Consider the following 17754-nt stretch of genomic DNA (forward strand, 5'->3'; position numbering starts at 1 on the left):
ATGTTGGGAAGATACACAGAGATCCCGCTCTTCTGCCAACCTAGAGGTTCGAAAACATGCAAATGTGAGTAGATCAATAGGTACCGCTCCGGCGGGAAGGTAACGGCGCTCCATGCAGTCATGCTGGCCACATGACCTTGGAGGTGTCTACGGACAACACCGGCTCTTCGGCTTAGAAATGGAGATGAGCACCAGCCCCCAGAGTCGGACACGACTGGACTTAACGTCAGGGGAAATCTTTACCTTACCTAAGCATCTATTCTGCCTTGTCTGATAAGTAAACACTTGTTCCATTAGTCACAGGGATCAATAATCCATTGAGAAAACAGATGGTAATTATGAGGCGATAAAAAGAATGTATAGTTCTTCTTCTATGTTTGTGGGTTAAGAATTTGTGCATTTGATTATGTGCAGAATACTATATTTGTTGCTGCCACTGCCCTCTTTGTTATTGAAAAAAATATGTCCTCTCTAGACATTTCCAAACTCCTCCAGTATGATTCTAGGGTCAGCTTCCTTCCACTTCCATCAGAAGTAACTTCTCTAGGTATTTCCAATGCAATTTAAGAGTCAATTTCCATCACTGAAAGAACTAGAAACACCGAGAGAGACCACTTCTGATGAAAGTTGACCACAGAATTGCAGTTAACATACCATCTTTTAAATAACCCATATGGTATCTAGAGATCTTCCTTTGCTCAGGGAATACTTCATTTCTTGTGCTTACCGTTTCATTTAGCAGTGTGCTTCCACCGTTATTGAGAACACCTCTCCAGCAATCTCTTGTGACAGATTTACAACAGCAGGTAAGACAACTGTCTGTCAGCAAGGGATGGGAAGATGTTAGTACACAAAAGATGGAACAGAAGGCATGCTGATGACATTTGCAGATAGCACCAAATTGGGAGAGAGCTCCAATATGGTCAGGCTCCAAAGGGACCTTCACAGATAAGAGATCTGGGACAGAAATAATAGCATGTACAACAGGGAGAAATGTACAGTATACTCGGCCAGTAGAAATGAAATGTTCTGATATAGGATGGGTTGCCCTTGACTTGAAAATAGTCCATGTGAAAGAGAGTGTAGGCCACAAGCTGAACATGACCCAGAACTTTGATGTGGCAGCTAAAGAAGCCAATATGGTAGAGAACATGGTCAGGCTCCAAAGGGACCTTCACAAATAAGAGAGCTGGGACAGAAATAATAGAATCATAGAATCATAGAATAGTAAGTTGGAAGAGACCTCATGGGCCATCCAGTCCAACCCCCCGCTAAGAAGCAGGAAATCGCATTCAAAGCACCCCCGACAGATGGCCATCCAGCCTCTGCTTAAAAGCCTCCAAAGAAGGAGCCTCCACCACAGTCCGGGGCAGAGAGTTCCATGTATAACAGGGAAAAATGTACAGTACACTTGGCCAATAGAAATGAAACGCTCTGATGTCCTGCTCACTTCAAAGGATCAGTCTGAACGCAGATCAGAGATGGCTGCTCTCAAATCCAATCTTTATTGAAGAACACATGACTTTGGAAAAGTCAGGAATGACCCAATGTTTACATACAACTATTTTTATAACTTTTGATGCTACGTAACACCACACGTAAATATCATCATCAAGTCCCACCCCCAATATCACATTACTACCATTTTCACACACTAGACCAATTATAATTGTTTATACTTTCGGCCCCAAGTTCCCAGGCATATTCTATCTTCTTCTGCCAGGTGCTCCTGGGATTGTTTATGTTATGACTCCCAGTTACAGGGCTGAATTACCAAAGCCCTGTAACTGGGTTCCATGACATGGTGCCCTCCTTTTCTTCGTCCTCCTCTTCGGTTCTTCTTTCATCACAAGCCTGAAACAAAACAATAATTCTATGTGTCCATTTTGTCCAAAGTACCCATATATTTTTTCAGTAAGCTACGATGGAATACAGGGTGTATTTTCCCTAAACTTTTTGGCAATGCCAACTGGAAAGTCACCTCGTTGATAACACCCTGTATTCTAAATGGTCCAATATATTTAGGGCCCAATTTTTTCGAAGGTAGCCCCAGTTTGATGTTTTGGGTACTTAGCCACACTAAATCTCCTTTCTCCAATTTATCACCTTCCACCCTCTTTCTGTCTGCGAATACTTTATACTTTTTATGTGCTTCTTTTAAGGATGCAGTCACTTGACTCCAGCATTCCATCATTTGCGCTTTCCATTTCCCTGCCTCTGTTCCCTCATTCTCTGTCCATCTTGGCAGCTGGGGCAGAGGCTGTATTTCATACCCGTAAACTACTTCAAAGGGGGTTTTATTTGTTGCTGAATGTATAGTCGAATTAAAAGCTAGTTCTGCAAAAGCCAACCACCGAGACCAGTCATTTTGTCTCATGTTAGAGTACATTCGAAGGAACTGCCCAAGTGTCTGCTGAGTACGTTCTACCGCCCCATTTGTCATGGGGTGAAAAGCAGAACTTAAACTCCTTTCTGCTCCCAGCATTTCCAGGAATTTTTCCCAAAATTTTGCTGTGAATTGTACTCCTCTGTCACTGACCACTCTACTGGGACATCCATGCAGTTTGTAAATGTGGTTTATGTATAATTCAGCTAGTTTCTCGGCTGATGGTAGTTTCGTCAGTGCTATAAAGTGGGCCTGTTTAGAAAACAGGTCCAATACTGTCCAAATATAACGATGTCCTTTGCTAACCGGTAGTTCCCCCACAAAGTCCATAGCTACACATTCCCAAGGTCTGGTAGGTTCTGCTACTGTTTGTAATAATCCCATTGGCTTCCCTCCTCTCGATTTATTTCTGGCACAATCATCACATTGAACAACATAATTTTTTATGTCCTTCCTCATCCCTGGCCACCAGCAATGTTTTGCTATTGCTTTTGTTGTTTTTGTAATTCCTGTATGACCAGCGCTCTGGTTGTTGTGAAAACGATGCAAAATCTTGATCCTTAATGTTGCTGGGATATACAGTTTCTTGTTCACAAACCAAAATCCCCCCTTCTGCTCCCCCTGTTCTGCATTGGATGCGATCCACTGGTCTCCTTCATAAGACTGTTTCAGCTCGTTTCCCCAATTATCTTTTCCGTCGAGTTCAACCATAGCAGTGTTCTCCTTTTGGGTTTGTGCTCTTGTTCTGACAGCTAAGCCCCATTGTTTGTCAGAGAATATTGTTCCCTCTTTTGCTGTGGGTATTCCTTCGTGTTGAGGCATGCGTGAAAGAGCATCTGCCAAGACATTCTGCTTCCCTTGAAAAAACTTTAATTGGAAATCGAACCTGCTGAAGTATTGTGCCCATCTAATCTGTTTGGGGGACAATTTTCGAGGGGACTTTAAATACTGGAGGTTCTTATGGTCAGACCAAATTTCAAATGGGATTCCGCTTCCTTCGAGAAAGTGTCGCCAGCATTCTAAGGCTTTTAATATGGCTAGTGCCTCTTTTTCCCATATCGGCCAACATTTTTCAGTTTCGCTGAACTTCCGGGACAAATATCCACAGGGTTTTAAGTTCCCATTTTGATCCTTTTGCAATAGTACTGCCCCATACGCACAGTCTGAGGCATCGCAATGGATTATGAAAGGGCTCCTGATATCGGGGTGTTTTAGAATGGGTCCTTCTGTGAAGCATTCTTTTAGGGTTTCAAATGCCTTTTGGCATTCTGGCGTCCAACTTAGTTTGGCGCCAGGAGCTTTTACTTTTGCTGTCTCTCCTTTCCCTTTTGTTTTTAAAAGTTCAGTAAGGGGTGCGGTTATTTGCGCGAAGCCTTTTATGAAGGATCTATAAAAATTTGCAAACCCCAGAAACGATTGCAATTGCCTCCTTGTTTGAGGCACTCCCCATTCTTTTACATCTGATACTTTAGCTGGATCCATAGCTAACCCTTCTGGAGATATCCGATACCCCAGAAAGTCAATTTGAGTTTTATTAAATTCACATTTGGACAGTTTTGCGTACAGCTTTGCTTCTCTTAGTCTCTGCAAAACTTCCCGGACCAATTTCACGTGCTTTTCCTTATCTTCAGTCACAATCAAGATATCATCAAGAAATATGAATACCCCTCTGTACAACAATGGGTGCAGTATTTCATTTATAAGCTGCATAAAGCACCCGCCTCCATTTTTTAATCCGAAAGGTAAAATTTTATATTCAAAATGGCCGAATGCGCAGGAAAATGCAGTTTTCCAAGTATCCTCCGGTTTGATCCTTAATTTATGATATGCTTCAATTAAATCAAGTTTAGTAAATATGCTCCCTTTTTTCAATACGGTAATTAAATCCTTTACTAAGGGCATAGGGTATTTATTGTCCTTAGTAATTGCATTTAAATTTCGATAATCAATGCACAATCTTAGGGAGTTGTCTTTCTTTCTCCTGAATAACACTGGGGCCCCGAGAGGAGAATTGGATGGCTTAATGAAGCCCCGCGCCAGGTTTTTATCAATGTATTTCCTCAATTCCTCCTTCTCCTGCACAGACATGGGATACACTTTTGGTTTTGGTAAGTTTGCTCCGGGGGTTATTTCAATTTCTACTTCTATATTCCTTTTGGGAGGTAATTTACTTGCCTCTTTCTGATTGAACACATCCACAAAGTCTCTGTATTCAGGTGGCAATAGCAGTGGGTCTATTTCACCTTCTTCATCTCCCTCGTCCTCCTCTTCTGCAATCTTGCTTATCTCCCATTGCGTCTGCTGTTCTTTAAATGCTAGGCTCTTTCCTCTCCAATCTACTTCGGGATTTGCCTGTTCGAGCCATGGTATCCCTAATATTACGTGGTATGTGGCAATAGGGGCTATCACAAAGGATATTCTTCCTTCCCATTTGCCTATTTTACATGGGACCTCCCGTATTTCCTTTGTAGATACTTCCCCAGTAGCAACTGATCCGTCTAGCTGCGAAAACGCAATTGGGGAGTCAAGCGCCATCTGCTGGCATTTCAACGCTCCTGCTAACTCTGGAGTTATAATATTCCTGGAACAACCACAATCCACAAATGCCTTGCAGGTGGCCCGATTCTCTAGCCCCGAGAGGCAGATTGGCACTACTATCATGCGTTTGTCCCGACTCACCAATTTTTCTGAAGATTCTGGGGCTCGCACCTCCTCCTCCGCACGCCTCCCGGTTGTTGGCTTGGGCTTTGAGGGTTTTGGCGGCTCCCCCTTCCGTGCCCAGCATTCTGCTGCTCGATGGCCCGTCTTCCCACATACAAAGCATCCCGGTTTAGGTTTGTTGTCGTCTCCTCTGGAGGGAACTCCAATCGCCTCCTTTGCTTGGCTCTCTCTCGGCGCCATATCGGATGTGCTCTTTTTGGAGATTCTCTTCCAATATTGGCACTATTCTCCCCACGGTATCCGACAGCCTGGATAAATGACTTTCCAGGATGGATAACCGCAGGGCCACGGTCTCCGGCATGCTTCCTCCAGATCCCCAGCTGGTTTCTGCCGCCGCCGGAACGCCTCTTCCCCCTCTGGGAATCCTCTGGGTCACGCCGTCCGGCTTGGGGTACCCCGTAGAGGAAGCTATGGCTTGCAATGTCTCTTCTGCCAACGGCAGAGCTCCCAGCGGAGGCCCCTTTGCTCCGTCATGGCTTTGATCTCCTTCCCTGCTCATTATCACTTCACTGCAAATTTGCAGGAGGGTGAGAACTGGATTCCTGACTTAATTGTCCTGCTCACTTCAAAGGATCAGTCTGAACGCAGATCAGAGATGGCTGCTCTCAAATCCAATCTTTATTGAAGAACACATGACTTTGGAAAAGTCAGGAATGACCCAATGTTTACATACAACTATTTTTATAACTTTTGATGCTACGTAACACCACACGTAAATATCATCATCAAGTCCCACCCCCAATATCACATTACTACCATTTTCACACACTAGACCAATTATAATTGTTTATACTTTCGGCCCCAAGTTCCCAGGCATATTCTATCTTCTTCTGCCAGGTGCTCCTGGGATTGTTTATGTTATGACTCCCAGTTACAGGGTTGAATTACCAAAGCCCTGTAACTGGGTTCCATGACACTCTGATATAGGATGGGTTGCCCTTGACTTGGAAATAGTCTATGTAAAAGAGAGTGTGGGCCACATGAGTCAGAACTTTGATGTGGTATCTAAAGAAGCCAATGCGATTCTGGGCTTCACCCATAAGAAATATGGTGTCTTAGTCTTAGTCAAGGGAAGTCTTAGTCCCACATTATTCTGCATTGGCCAGACCTCATCTGGAATAATCCTGTGTTCAGTTCTGGGCAAAGCAATTCAAGAAGGAGATGGATCAGCTGGAAAGTGTCCAGAGGAGGTGAACGAAATGGGCCAAGTCCTGGAAACCAGGAGGTGGAGATGTTGAGCTTGGAGAAGAGAAGGTTAAGAGGGGATATAATAGCCATGTTTCAGTATTTGAAAGCATATCATATTGAGGATGAGATAAGCTTGTTTTCTTCTGCTCTAGACACTAGGATATGGATTCAAACTATGTTCTCCTAAACATTGGGAAGAACTTCCTGCAGGTGATAGCTCTTCAGCAGTGAAATATGCTGTTTGGGAGTCTTTGGGAGTCTTCTTCTCTGGAGGTTTTTAAGCAGAAGCTGGATGGCCATCTGTTTGGAAAATAGTGTCTTCCTGCCTGGTAGAAGGGTGTCATGCAGCCAGATTCCAGGGCTGAATTTCCAAGCCCTGAATCTGACTTCATAACATAAACATGCGAGCACCTGGCGGGAGAAGATAAAATGAGCCTGGGAACTCAGGGGTGAAAGTATAAACAATTATAATTGCTGTAGTGTGGGGGGGATAGAAACCTTGGTGGAAATGTGATCCAGAAGGTGGGGTTTGATGATGATATTTGCGTGTGATATTACGTTGCATCAGAAGTGATAAAATTAGATGTATGTAAACATTAGGTCATTCTCGACTTTTCCAAAGTCATGTATTCTTCAATAAAGATTGTGTTTGAGAGCAGCTGTCTTTGATCTGCGTTCAGACTGGTCCTTTGAAGTAAGCCTGACATTAAAGTCGAGAATCCCATTTCTCACCCTCCTGCGGAATTCGCAGTGAAGTGATAATGAGCGAGGAAGAAGATCAAAGCCCAAATGAGGCAGAGAGGCCTTTGCAAGGGGCCCGGCCGAAGAGAGAAGAGACGCTGCAAGCCATAGCTTCCTCTACGGGGTACCCCAAGCCGAACGGCGTGACCCAGAGAATTCCCAGGCTCGGAAGAGGCGTCTCTGCAGCTGCAGAAACCAGTTGGGGATCTGGAGGAAGTATGCCGGAGACCGTGGCCCTGCGGTTATCCATCCTGGAAACTAATTTATCCAGGCTGTCGGAAACCGTGGGGAGATTGGTGCCATTATTGGAAGAGAATCTCCAGAAGGAGGCCAGCCGATATGGCGCCGAGAGAGAACCAAGCAAAGAAGGAGATTGGAGCCAGAGGGGCCAGCGGGCGTCAACGCAGAGCCCCGTGGCGGCAAGGGACGAGGGAGATGAGGAATACTGGCAGGAGCTGCAGTTCCGGGGCAGCATGGCGCGAGAAGTGGAGCGTCAGCGAGCCCTGGGGACCCTGAGGCCGCCGTCTCCAACAGAGCTCCCAACCCCCCGAATGGGCGTCGGGGTGGAAAGGCCACTGGGGCCAGGGATCGGGTCCAGTGGATTCGCAGACGAAGGCGGAGAGGAGCGGGGGGTCCAGGAAGAGGAGGAGGATGTGCCGTACGACGAGGAAAGGCGAGATGAGGGGGCTACAGCTAGGCCAGTATGCGGATGGGCAGAAGAGCCAACAGCGGCGGCAGACTTCCAGGAGCCGCGTAGAATGACCACCGGAGTGGGGCGCGGCGTGTTCCAAGGAGCCACCCGAGGAAACCTGATGCAACCCTTCCCCATGCCGCCCAGACAATATCAAAGGGCTGCAGAATGGATGCCTAGAAGGGAAGATCTTAAGCTGGAATACGGAGGGGAATCAGAGGAACTGAACTTTTTTCTAATTAGCATTAGAGGATACATGGAAGACAACGCACACACATTTCCCTCCGAAGCAAGCAGGGTTCGAGCCATCGGCAACACACTAAAGCGAGGAGCAGCCAGCTGGTATGTGCAATTGCATGCCAGACGCGACCCATGCCTGAGGTCAGTGCCCCGCTTCCTCGCCGCACTGGAGAACCGGTTCAGAGACCGGCTAGAGCAATTGAGGGCTCGAGACCAGCTGAAAGGAATAAAACAGAGGGACAAAACGGTGCCCGAGTACGCAGAGGAATTCCTCCACCTCGCGGAAAGGGTACCGGAGTGGTCTGAAGTAACCAAAGTGGAACTATTTAAAGAGGGACTACGCCCCGAGATTTTCAGCTGGGCAGCGCACAGAGACGACCCCGAGACGCTCCAGGGATGGATTCAACTAGCGGGGCGCGTCGAATCTACCCTGGCACAAGTAAAGCGCTTCAGGAGCAGCAGCGGCCAGCAAAGACCGGTGGCGAGAGGTCGAGGAGAAACGAGGAAGCAAGAAAGACCCGGAGGGAGGCCGGGAATTCCCTCCAGAGGAGACGACGACAAACCTAAACCGGGATGCTTTGTATGTGGGAAGACGGGCCACCGAGCAGCGGAATGCTGGGCCCGGAAGGGGGAGCCGCCAAAAGCCCCAAAGCCCAAGCCAGCAACCGGGAGGCGTGCGGAGGAGGAGGTGCAGGCCCCAGAATCTTCGGAAAGATTGGTGAGTCGGGACAAACGCATGATAGTAGTACCAATTTGCCTCTCGGGGCTAGAAAATCGGGCCACCTGCAAGGCGTTTGTAGACTGCGGGTGTTCTAGGAACATTATAACCCCAGAATTAGCAGGAGCGCTGAAATGCCAGCAGATGGCACTTGACTCCCCAATTGCATTTTCGCAGCTAGATGGATCAGTCGCTGCTGGGGAAGTATCTACAAAGGAATTACGGGGAGTTCCATGCAAAATAGGCAAATGGGGAGGAAGAATATCCTTTGTGATAGCCCCTATTGCCACATACCATGTAATATTGGGGATACCATGGCTCGAACAAGCAAATCCTGAAGTAGATTGGAGAGGAAAAAGCTTAGCATTTAAAGAACAGCAGATGCAATGGGAGATAAGCAAAATTGCAGAAGAGGAGGACGAGGAAGACGAAGCAGGGGAAATAGACCCACAGCTATTGCCACCTGAATACAGAGACTTTGCGGATGTTTTCAATCAGAAAGAGGCCAGTAAATTGCCTCCCAAAAGAAATATAGAAGTAGGGATTGAAATAACCCCAGGAGCAGACTTACCAAAACCAAAAGTGTATCCCATGTCTGTGCAAGAGAAGGAGGAATTGAGAAAATACATTGATAAAAACCTGGCTCGAGGCTTCATTAAGCCATCTAATTCTCCTCTCGGGGCTCCAGTATTATTTAGGAGAAAGAAAGACAATTCCCTAAGATTGTGCATTGATTATCGAAATTTAAACGCAATTACCAAGGACAATAAATACCCTATGCCCTTAGTCAAGGATTTAATTACCGTATTGAAGAAAGGGAGCATATTTACTAAACTGGATTTAATTGAAGCGTATCATAAATTAAGGATCAAACCGGAGGATACTTGGAAAACCGCATTTTCCTGCGCATTCGGCCATTTTGAATACGAAATTTTGCCTTTCGGGTTAAAAAATGGAAGCGGCTGCTTTATGCAGCTTATAAATGAAATACTACACCCGTTATTGTACAGAGGGGTGTTCATATTCCTTGATGATATCTTGATCATTTCTGAAGATAAGGAAAAGCACGTAAAATTGGTCCGGGAAGTTTTGCAGAGACTAAGAGAAGCAAAGCTGTACGCAAAACTGTCCAAATGTGAATTTAATAAAACTCAAATTGACTTTCTGGGATATCGGATGTCTCCAGAAGGGTTAGCTATGGATCCAGCTAAAGTAGCAGATGTGAAAGAATGGGGAGTGCCTCAAACAAGGAGGCAATTACAATCATTTCTGGGGTTTGCAAATTTTTACAGATCCTTCATAAAAGGCTTTGCACAAATAACCGCACCCCTTACAGAACTTTTAAAAACAAAAGGGAAAGGGGAGACAGCAAAAGTGAAAGCTCCCGGCGCCAAACTGAGTTGGACGCCAGAATGCCAAAAGGCATTCGAGACCTTAAAAGAATGCTTCACTGAAGGACCCATCCTAAAACACCCTGACATCAGGAGCCCTTTCATAATCCATTGCGATGCCTCAGACTGTGCATATGGGGCAGTGCTATTGCAAAAGGATCAAAATGGGAACTTAAAACCCTGTGGATATTTGTCACGGAAGTTCAGCGAAACTGAAAAAAGTTGGCCAATATGGGAAAAAGAGGCATTAGCCATATTAAAAGCCTTAGAATGCTGGCGACACTTCCTCGAAGGAAGCGGAATCCCATTCGAAATTTGGTCTGACCATAAGAATCTCCAGTATTTAAGGTCTCCTAGAAAATTGTCCCCCAAACAAATCAGATGGGCGCAATACTTCAGCAGATTCGATTTCCAATTAAAGTTTTTTCAAGGGAAACAGAACGTCTTGGCAGATGCTCTTTCACGCATGCCTCAACACGAAGGCCTAACCACAGCAAAGGAGGGGACAATATTCTCTGACAAACAATGGGGCTTAGCTGTCAGGACAAGAGCACAAACCCAAAAGGAGGACACGGCTTTTGTCGAACTCGGCGGGGAAGATAACTGGGGAAATGAACTAAAACAGTCTTATAAAGGAGATCAATGGATCGCGTCCAACGCAGAAAAGGGGGACCAGAAGGGGGGATTTTGGTTTGTAAACAAGAAACTGTATATCCCAGCAATATTAAGGATTAAGATTCTGCATCGTTTTCACAACAACCAGAGCGCTGGTCATACAGGAATTACCAAAACAACAAAGGCAATAGCAAAACATTGTTGGTGGCCAGGAATGAGGAAGGACATAAAGAATCATGTTGTCCAATGTGATGATTGTGCCAGAAATAAATCAGGAGGAGGGAAGCCTATGGGATTGTTACAGACAGTAGCGGAACCTACCAGGCCTTGGGAATGTGTAGCTATGGACTTTGTGGGAGAACTGCCAGTCAGCAAAGGACATCGTTATATTTGGACAGTATTAGACCTGTTTTCTAAACAGGCCCACTTTATAGCACTGACGAAGCTACCATCGGCTGAGAAACTAGCTGAATTGTACATAAACCATATTTACAAATTACATGGATGTCCAAGTAGAGTAGTCAGTGACAGAGGAGTACAATTCACAGCAAAATTTTGGGAAAAATTCTTGGAAATGCTAGGAGCAGAAAGGAGTTTAAGTTCTGCTTTTCACCCCATGACAAACGGGGCGGTAGAACGTACTCAGCAAACGCTTGGGCAGTTCCTTCGAATGTACTCTAACATGAGACAAAATGACTGGTCTAGGTGGTTGGCGTTTGCGGAACTAGCCTTTAATTCAACTATACATTCAGCAACAAACAAAACCCCCTTTGAAGTAGTTTACGGGTATGAAATACAACCTCTACCCCAATTGCCGAGGTGGACAGAAAATGAAGGAACAGAGGCAGGGAAATGGAAAACGCAAATGATGGAATGTTGGAATCAAGTGACTGCTTCGTTAAAAGAAGCACACAAAAAGTATAAAACGTTCGCAGACAGAAAGAGGGTGGAAGGCGATAAATTAGATGAAGGAGATCTAGTGTGGTTAAGTACCCAAAACATCAAATTGGGGTTACCTTCAAGAAAACTGGGCCCCAAATATATTGGACCATTCAGAATACAGGGTGTTATCAATGAAGTGACTTTCCAATTGGCATTGCCAAAAAGTTTAGGGAAAATACACCCAGTCTTCCATCGCAGCTTGCTGAAAAAATATATGGGGACTTTAGACAAAATGGACCCATAGAGTTATTGTTTGATTTGTTTCAGGACTATGGTGAAAGAAGAACCGAAGAGGAGGACGAAGAAAACGGGGGCGCCATGTCATGCAGCCAGATTCCAGGGCTGAATTTCCAAGCCCTGAATCTGACTTCATAACATAAACATGCGAGCACCTGGCGGGAGAAGATAAAATGAGCCTGGGAACTCAGGGGTGAAAGTATAAACAATTATAATTGCTGTAGTGTGGGGGGGATAGAAACCTTGGTGGAAATGTGATCCAGAAGGTGGGGTTTGATGATGATATTTGCGTGTGATATTACGTTGCATCAGAAGTGATAAAATTAGATGTATGTAAACATTAGGTCATTCTCGACTTTTCCAAAGTCATGTATTCTTCAATAAAGATTGTGTTTGAGAGCAGCTGTCTTTGATCTGCGTTCAGACTGGTCCTTTGAAGTAAGCCTGACAGAAGGGATTGGACTGGATGGCCCTTGGGGTCTCTTCCAACTCCTATGATTCTATTATTTGAATGGGTAATCCATACCTGTCTTGAGTTGAGAGTACAAAATAAAAATATCTAAAATCATTTGGTCCTCCTAGGAATGCTAAGATTTTGGAATACTTATATACATAATGTGAAATCCAGGAGATGAGACCCAAGTCTAAATATGAAATCCATTGGGAATGAAATGGTTAAAAGGCAATACATGACTCCAATGGATGAGTGGGATTAGTACAAGCAGAAAGGAATAATGACAGCCATTGACAAGATGGTGAACGGGTGTCAGGAATGTGGTAGACTGACTTGTTTCAATAGATGTTGACTTGGTTTTCCCAAAATAAGTTATTGTTAACAGACACTCAGAAATCTACCAAGGCATAACATTGCTGTTGTCAGAATTAGAAAGCCCTTCTGGAATGACTGGCTTCTGAGCTTCTCAGTCCCTTGTTTAATTCTGATTTAATGTTTGTATATTTGCATATTTTAAATTGTATGCAAATGTTTTTATGTTAAGTCACTTTGAGTCTCATTCGGGAGAGATAAAGTGGGGTTTGAATAAATACAATAATAATAATAATAGTTTAGATCAATTTCTTCTTTTGATATTGCGAAGAGCTAAGATCGTCCAAGGCTCTTTCAGGCAGGGGGGAATCTTTTTATCCCACCGCTGCCACCAATTTGTAAAGGGCTATGAACGACTAACACCAATTTGGAAAGATGCAACCACCAAAGACTCAGGGAGGAGACCTTTTACTTTAAAGGGTAGCGTAACTTGGTTTAGAATATATGCGACAGAGACTTAGCTGTTGGAAGGACAATAACAAGTTTATTCAGGCACAGAGCTTAATGGTTGCAATGGTGTTTCTCACTTAGAGATATTCTTATTAACAGTTACAATACCAGAATGAGAGGAATCAAATCTCTAAAGTATCACTTCTTTTACTTAAAGTAGTTAAAACTTCTTCCCCTTCTACTTTTAAACCATTACTTCAATGGATCTCTGTGAGTCCAGCTGGGATTGGTTCCCAAAGTTTGAAACTTGTACTATCCAGTGACTTCAAACCACAGTCACCCCTGTGATATACTATCACAGATCCTCTGTTCCTTACCAGGACACAGACTACATTAAATAAGTCACCAAACTTATTTAAAACCGACTCAAAATGAACAATTGAGTCTCCTTGATCCCATCAACCTGGAATCAATCTTCCCTGTGCCTCATCAGAGCACAGACTGACTTTCTTTTTTAAACTCTGCACTTCTTCAATTAAACGGCAGTTGGCTCCGCCTACTTCTCCATAGCAACCAGCCTCTGAGTGCTGAGGTGCAATAATTGTAATACTTACCCTTTTAAAACATAAACACACAATTAAACATAATATCGGTAAACCAAAATTCGTACTTCATTACAGATATGACTTAAAAAGGAGCCAACGTCATCATGCTAGTGATGCTCGAATCTGAGGATTTTATTGCACGGGGCTGCTAAAGTGCTTTTCGCATAACACCATGTCCTTCCCATAGTCATTTGAATAATGATTGGATGGTCTCTTTTCATTGATGGGAAAAATCTGTTAATGAATCCAATATCACTGTTCTTCAGTGTATAAGGTACACATGAAATATCAATACATTTATATTCAGACGTGGGTTCCTTGTGCAATAATTTCCTTCCACTGCAGTCCCAGTATTGCAATGCGTAGGAAAGTCTCTCCAGAAAGCCAGAATTGTGTGACTGTGCAATTATGGCAAAATCGGTGAAAAAAAATTAAAATAAAATAGGGGAAAAGTGCATTTGGTCTAGGTAGGGAAGATGAGCATTGGAAGCCAGGCTGAGTGGAAGACTGATTGCAGAAATTTGCATCATGATCTGGACCAGAAATGTTTCACATTTCTGATCTTGGCGTACTTGCATATACATAATGTGAAATTTAGGAGATGAGACCCAAGTCTAAATGTGAAGCCCATTGATATTTCATATACATAGATTGAAAGTAATTATATATTCAATATCTTTAGTAATTTTGTGCATGGAACAAAGTTTGGGTACATAAAACCATTAGAAACTCAAAGGTCACTATTTCTGCAATAAATTTGGAAGTTTATTGCACAAATAGTTTGGAATTCTGAATAAGGGATGCTCAACCTGTATTGGTCAAACTGAAGGAAAGACGTGACTTTTCGCAGACTCTTAATCTATGTCTTCTTCCTGCAGATATGCAATATCCTGCCGATTGTCTTTGATCAGGTCGAGCAGATATGGACAGATGGTATCAATGGTGAGAACCTTGCGCCTGATCCCTTCCTTGACTTTTTAATGTATTTCCTGTGTTTCACATATAAAATCCTGCCGCGGTGACCATGCTTTCTGTGAGCATTGAGGGAAGCCAGGTTGTGGCTTTGCTGGAAGGAGTAGTTTCTGGAGATGAATGTTATTTTGGAACTGATTACCTGGGGTGGGTCAACCATACAAGGGGAGAACAGGTAGAGAGGAGGGACATAGCATACACACATAGAAGCAAAACTAATACTGAATAGAAGGTATTCGGGGAAAGATATAAGCACCAAGGGCCGGGCTGTGGTGCAGCTGGCTAGTAACCAGCTGCAATAAATCACTACTGACCATAATTCATGAGTCGGGTTAAGCTTCCGACCATTAAATAGCCCAGCTTGCTGTTGACCTATGCAGCCCGAAAGACAGTTGCATCTGTCAATTAGGAAATTTAGGTATGCTTTATGCGGGAGGCTAATTTAACTAATTTACAACACCTGGGCCCGGGCTGTGGCGCAGGCTGGAGAGCAAGCCAGCTGCAACCAGCTGCAATGAATCACTCTGACCAAGAGGTCATGAGTTCGAGGCCCGCTCGGAGCCTATGTTTGTCTTGTCTTTGTTCTATGTTAAAAGGCATTGAATGTTTGCCTATATGTGTAATGTGATCCGCCCTGAGTCCCCTTTTGGGTGAGAAGGGCGGAATATAAATGCTGTAAATAAAATAAATAAATAAACCATAAAACTGCCAGCAACATGCTGGAAAGGAATGAGGAAGTACAGTCACTAGTGGACGGTGAAGCAACAGCTCCCCCTGTGGCTGGAATCGTGAAGCTGGAAATGTTAAATAACTCTGCTCTGCCCTTTTACCTTCTCTCTTGGGACTTCATCCCATGCAATAAGTAAAGCATCGGGGATAGTTGTTTTTCACTTAAGCTTCACAACACCCCATTTGGAAATTAAACAAATGATTTTCCTACCCCACCACATATTTTCCTTCATTCAGCTCTCTTTTCAAATTATCTATTTGCCTTCCCATCCCATTCCATGCGAGACGTTCTCCTCCCACTGTCTCTTTACTTGAAGAAATCCTCTGTGTTGGATCTCACAGAAGTACTTTTTAACACGAGATCATTACATGTGATTTCTCCTATTCTATATTAATCTATATTACAATTTATAAGTACAGATATCTCTCAATTCAAAAGGTAACTATTGAATTTACTTTGTAAAAAAGGGATAAATTAGTTAATGTGGGATTTGTGTATTGGTAGTGTTTAAATGAAATTTGTGTCTTGGTTTGTATTGCATACTGATTGCATCATCCAGAGTGCAATATAGTCTGTAAAGAGTTATTTACTAAGAAGCTGTGATGACCTTGATGTGTGGCTGGAACTGGGGAATGTCCAGACACAAGTGTGTGTGCATTACTGATTGCATCAGTTCTGTTCTGCTGTCTCTGGCATATACCTCACAACCTCTGAGGATACCTGCCATAGATGTGGGCGAAACATCAGAAGGCAATACTTCTGGAACATGGCCATCCAGCCTGGAAAACATACAATGACTCAATCGACCCTCAGTCTTAATAAATATAAAATAAATTAATTCTGCCTTATATGCCAGCAAAAGAAGCCCCACGAATAGGTGACAGCTGCACTGTCAAAAGTTCATACTGTTACCGAGAAATCAGACTCCCCAAGAATATGAATTGTATAAAACTAGCTGTGCCCGGCCACGCGTTGCTGTGGTGTTGTCTGGTGGTGTTGGTGAGAACTTGTTGAGGTGGCGGTGGTGGTATTGAATGTCTGTTATATGGTTGTCCTTATGTTTAGTATGCATTTGGTTTTTTGTGTACTGTGAAAGTGGTGAGGGTAGAGGAGGTCTATGTCCCTGTGTAGTAGTGTATGGTGTTTATACATTGTCCATGTGTTGTGAATGCTTGGATTGTGTCCTGCTGTATAGTAGAAAGGGTTGGGCTGGATGGCCCTTAGGGGTCTCTCCAAACTCTTGTGCCTGTCCCCTGGGCTGAGTGCATTGCTAGGAGACCAAGTGGGCGGAGCTTAGCCCTCTAACTGGCAGCAATTGGATAAAAACAATTATTCCTCTCCCTCTAATTAGGACTTTATTTTTCTTTTCTTTTTGTTGTATCAACCTAGAGCCGTGGATGATGGGTTGTGTTGTCAAATTTCGAGGTTGGGGGGCCTGTAGTTTTGTTGTTTTGTCCGCTGCCCTGATGCCATCACTCTTTTATATATATAGATATATGAATTGTAAGGTGTGGCTCCATTGGAAAATACTGCCACATTCCTAGAGTTTGCACTGATCTCGGGGTGTGGACTAACAAACGGACCGACACTGAATGAGCAAATAATAGATTATTAATTTTCCCACCACTTGAAGAACCAACCACGGAAGCTGCTCCATGGAGTCTCCTGCCAATTGGGACCCAGATCCTAGCTGAGCTGCTTTTCAGGCAATTAGAGGCTGGTGCGGGTATTATGAATAGCTGTCAAAGTGAATAAAAATACTCTGTATTTCCCACTGCTTTATGCCAGTACTTTGAGCACTAGCTCTACTGATATCATCTTTGACCATTGAGAACAAAGACCTCTGCCTTGCCTTCAAACCCGTTTGCATTTCTTTCGACCTTCTGGCTGCTTTGCACTCTGGGCTTCTGAACCCCACAATGTAGCGGGGTTGAAATCACACAACAATGCAACAGGGCAAAGAAAGTAATATGGGATTTTAAAAGCATTTTAGAAACAAGTGCGGAGGAGTGTTGCGTGACATAACCATCTTTTCTGTTTCCTCATAGAGGTCATTTCCCTTGGCCCTTATGGAAATGTGATGTTTCAGTTGGCAGAATTGCCTTGGATAACGCCAAAATATCTTGGAATAAATATTCTTGTGAGTATCAGCAACAGACAGAAATACCCCTCTATAATATCTTCAGCTGTATTTGTTTCGTTGTCTTTGACATGAATACTTTTTGAACCTTAAAATGTTATTTAATCTGTTTTCAGTGGGAACGATTGCATCAGGCACTTTCAGAGAAAAAAAGCAGACACACAGACCCAGTACTGGTTTTATGATAGATATATTGGTTAAACTAGTGGTTCCCTACCTTG

At 43.8% G+C, this 17754-nt stretch overlaps 1 protein-coding gene across 3 annotated transcripts in view; it reads left to right on the forward strand.

Annotated features, from left to right (window-relative positions):
• LOC103281389 (BPI fold-containing family B member 4) overlaps nt 1-17754 on the forward strand; it is a 50523-nt gene that overhangs the window by 16978 nt on the left and 15791 nt on the right. For 2 of the 3 annotated variants that reach the window (XM_008122860.3, XM_016998291.2), the window contains 3 exons: nt 740-806; nt 14570-14633; nt 17442-17533. In XM_008122860.3, the coding sequence (XP_008121067.1) occupies nt 740-806; nt 14570-14633; nt 17442-17533 (223 nt within the window). The remainder of the gene's footprint in view (nt 1-739; nt 807-14569; nt 14634-17441; nt 17534-17754) is intronic. The other variant, XM_016998293.2, reaches the window with a different exon arrangement.

Source organism: Anolis carolinensis, chromosome 4 (assembly GCF_035594765.1).
Source record: "Anolis carolinensis isolate JA03-04 chromosome 4, rAnoCar3.1.pri, whole genome shotgun sequence".
NCBI lineage: Eukaryota > Metazoa > Chordata > Lepidosauria > Squamata > Dactyloidae > Anolis > Anolis carolinensis.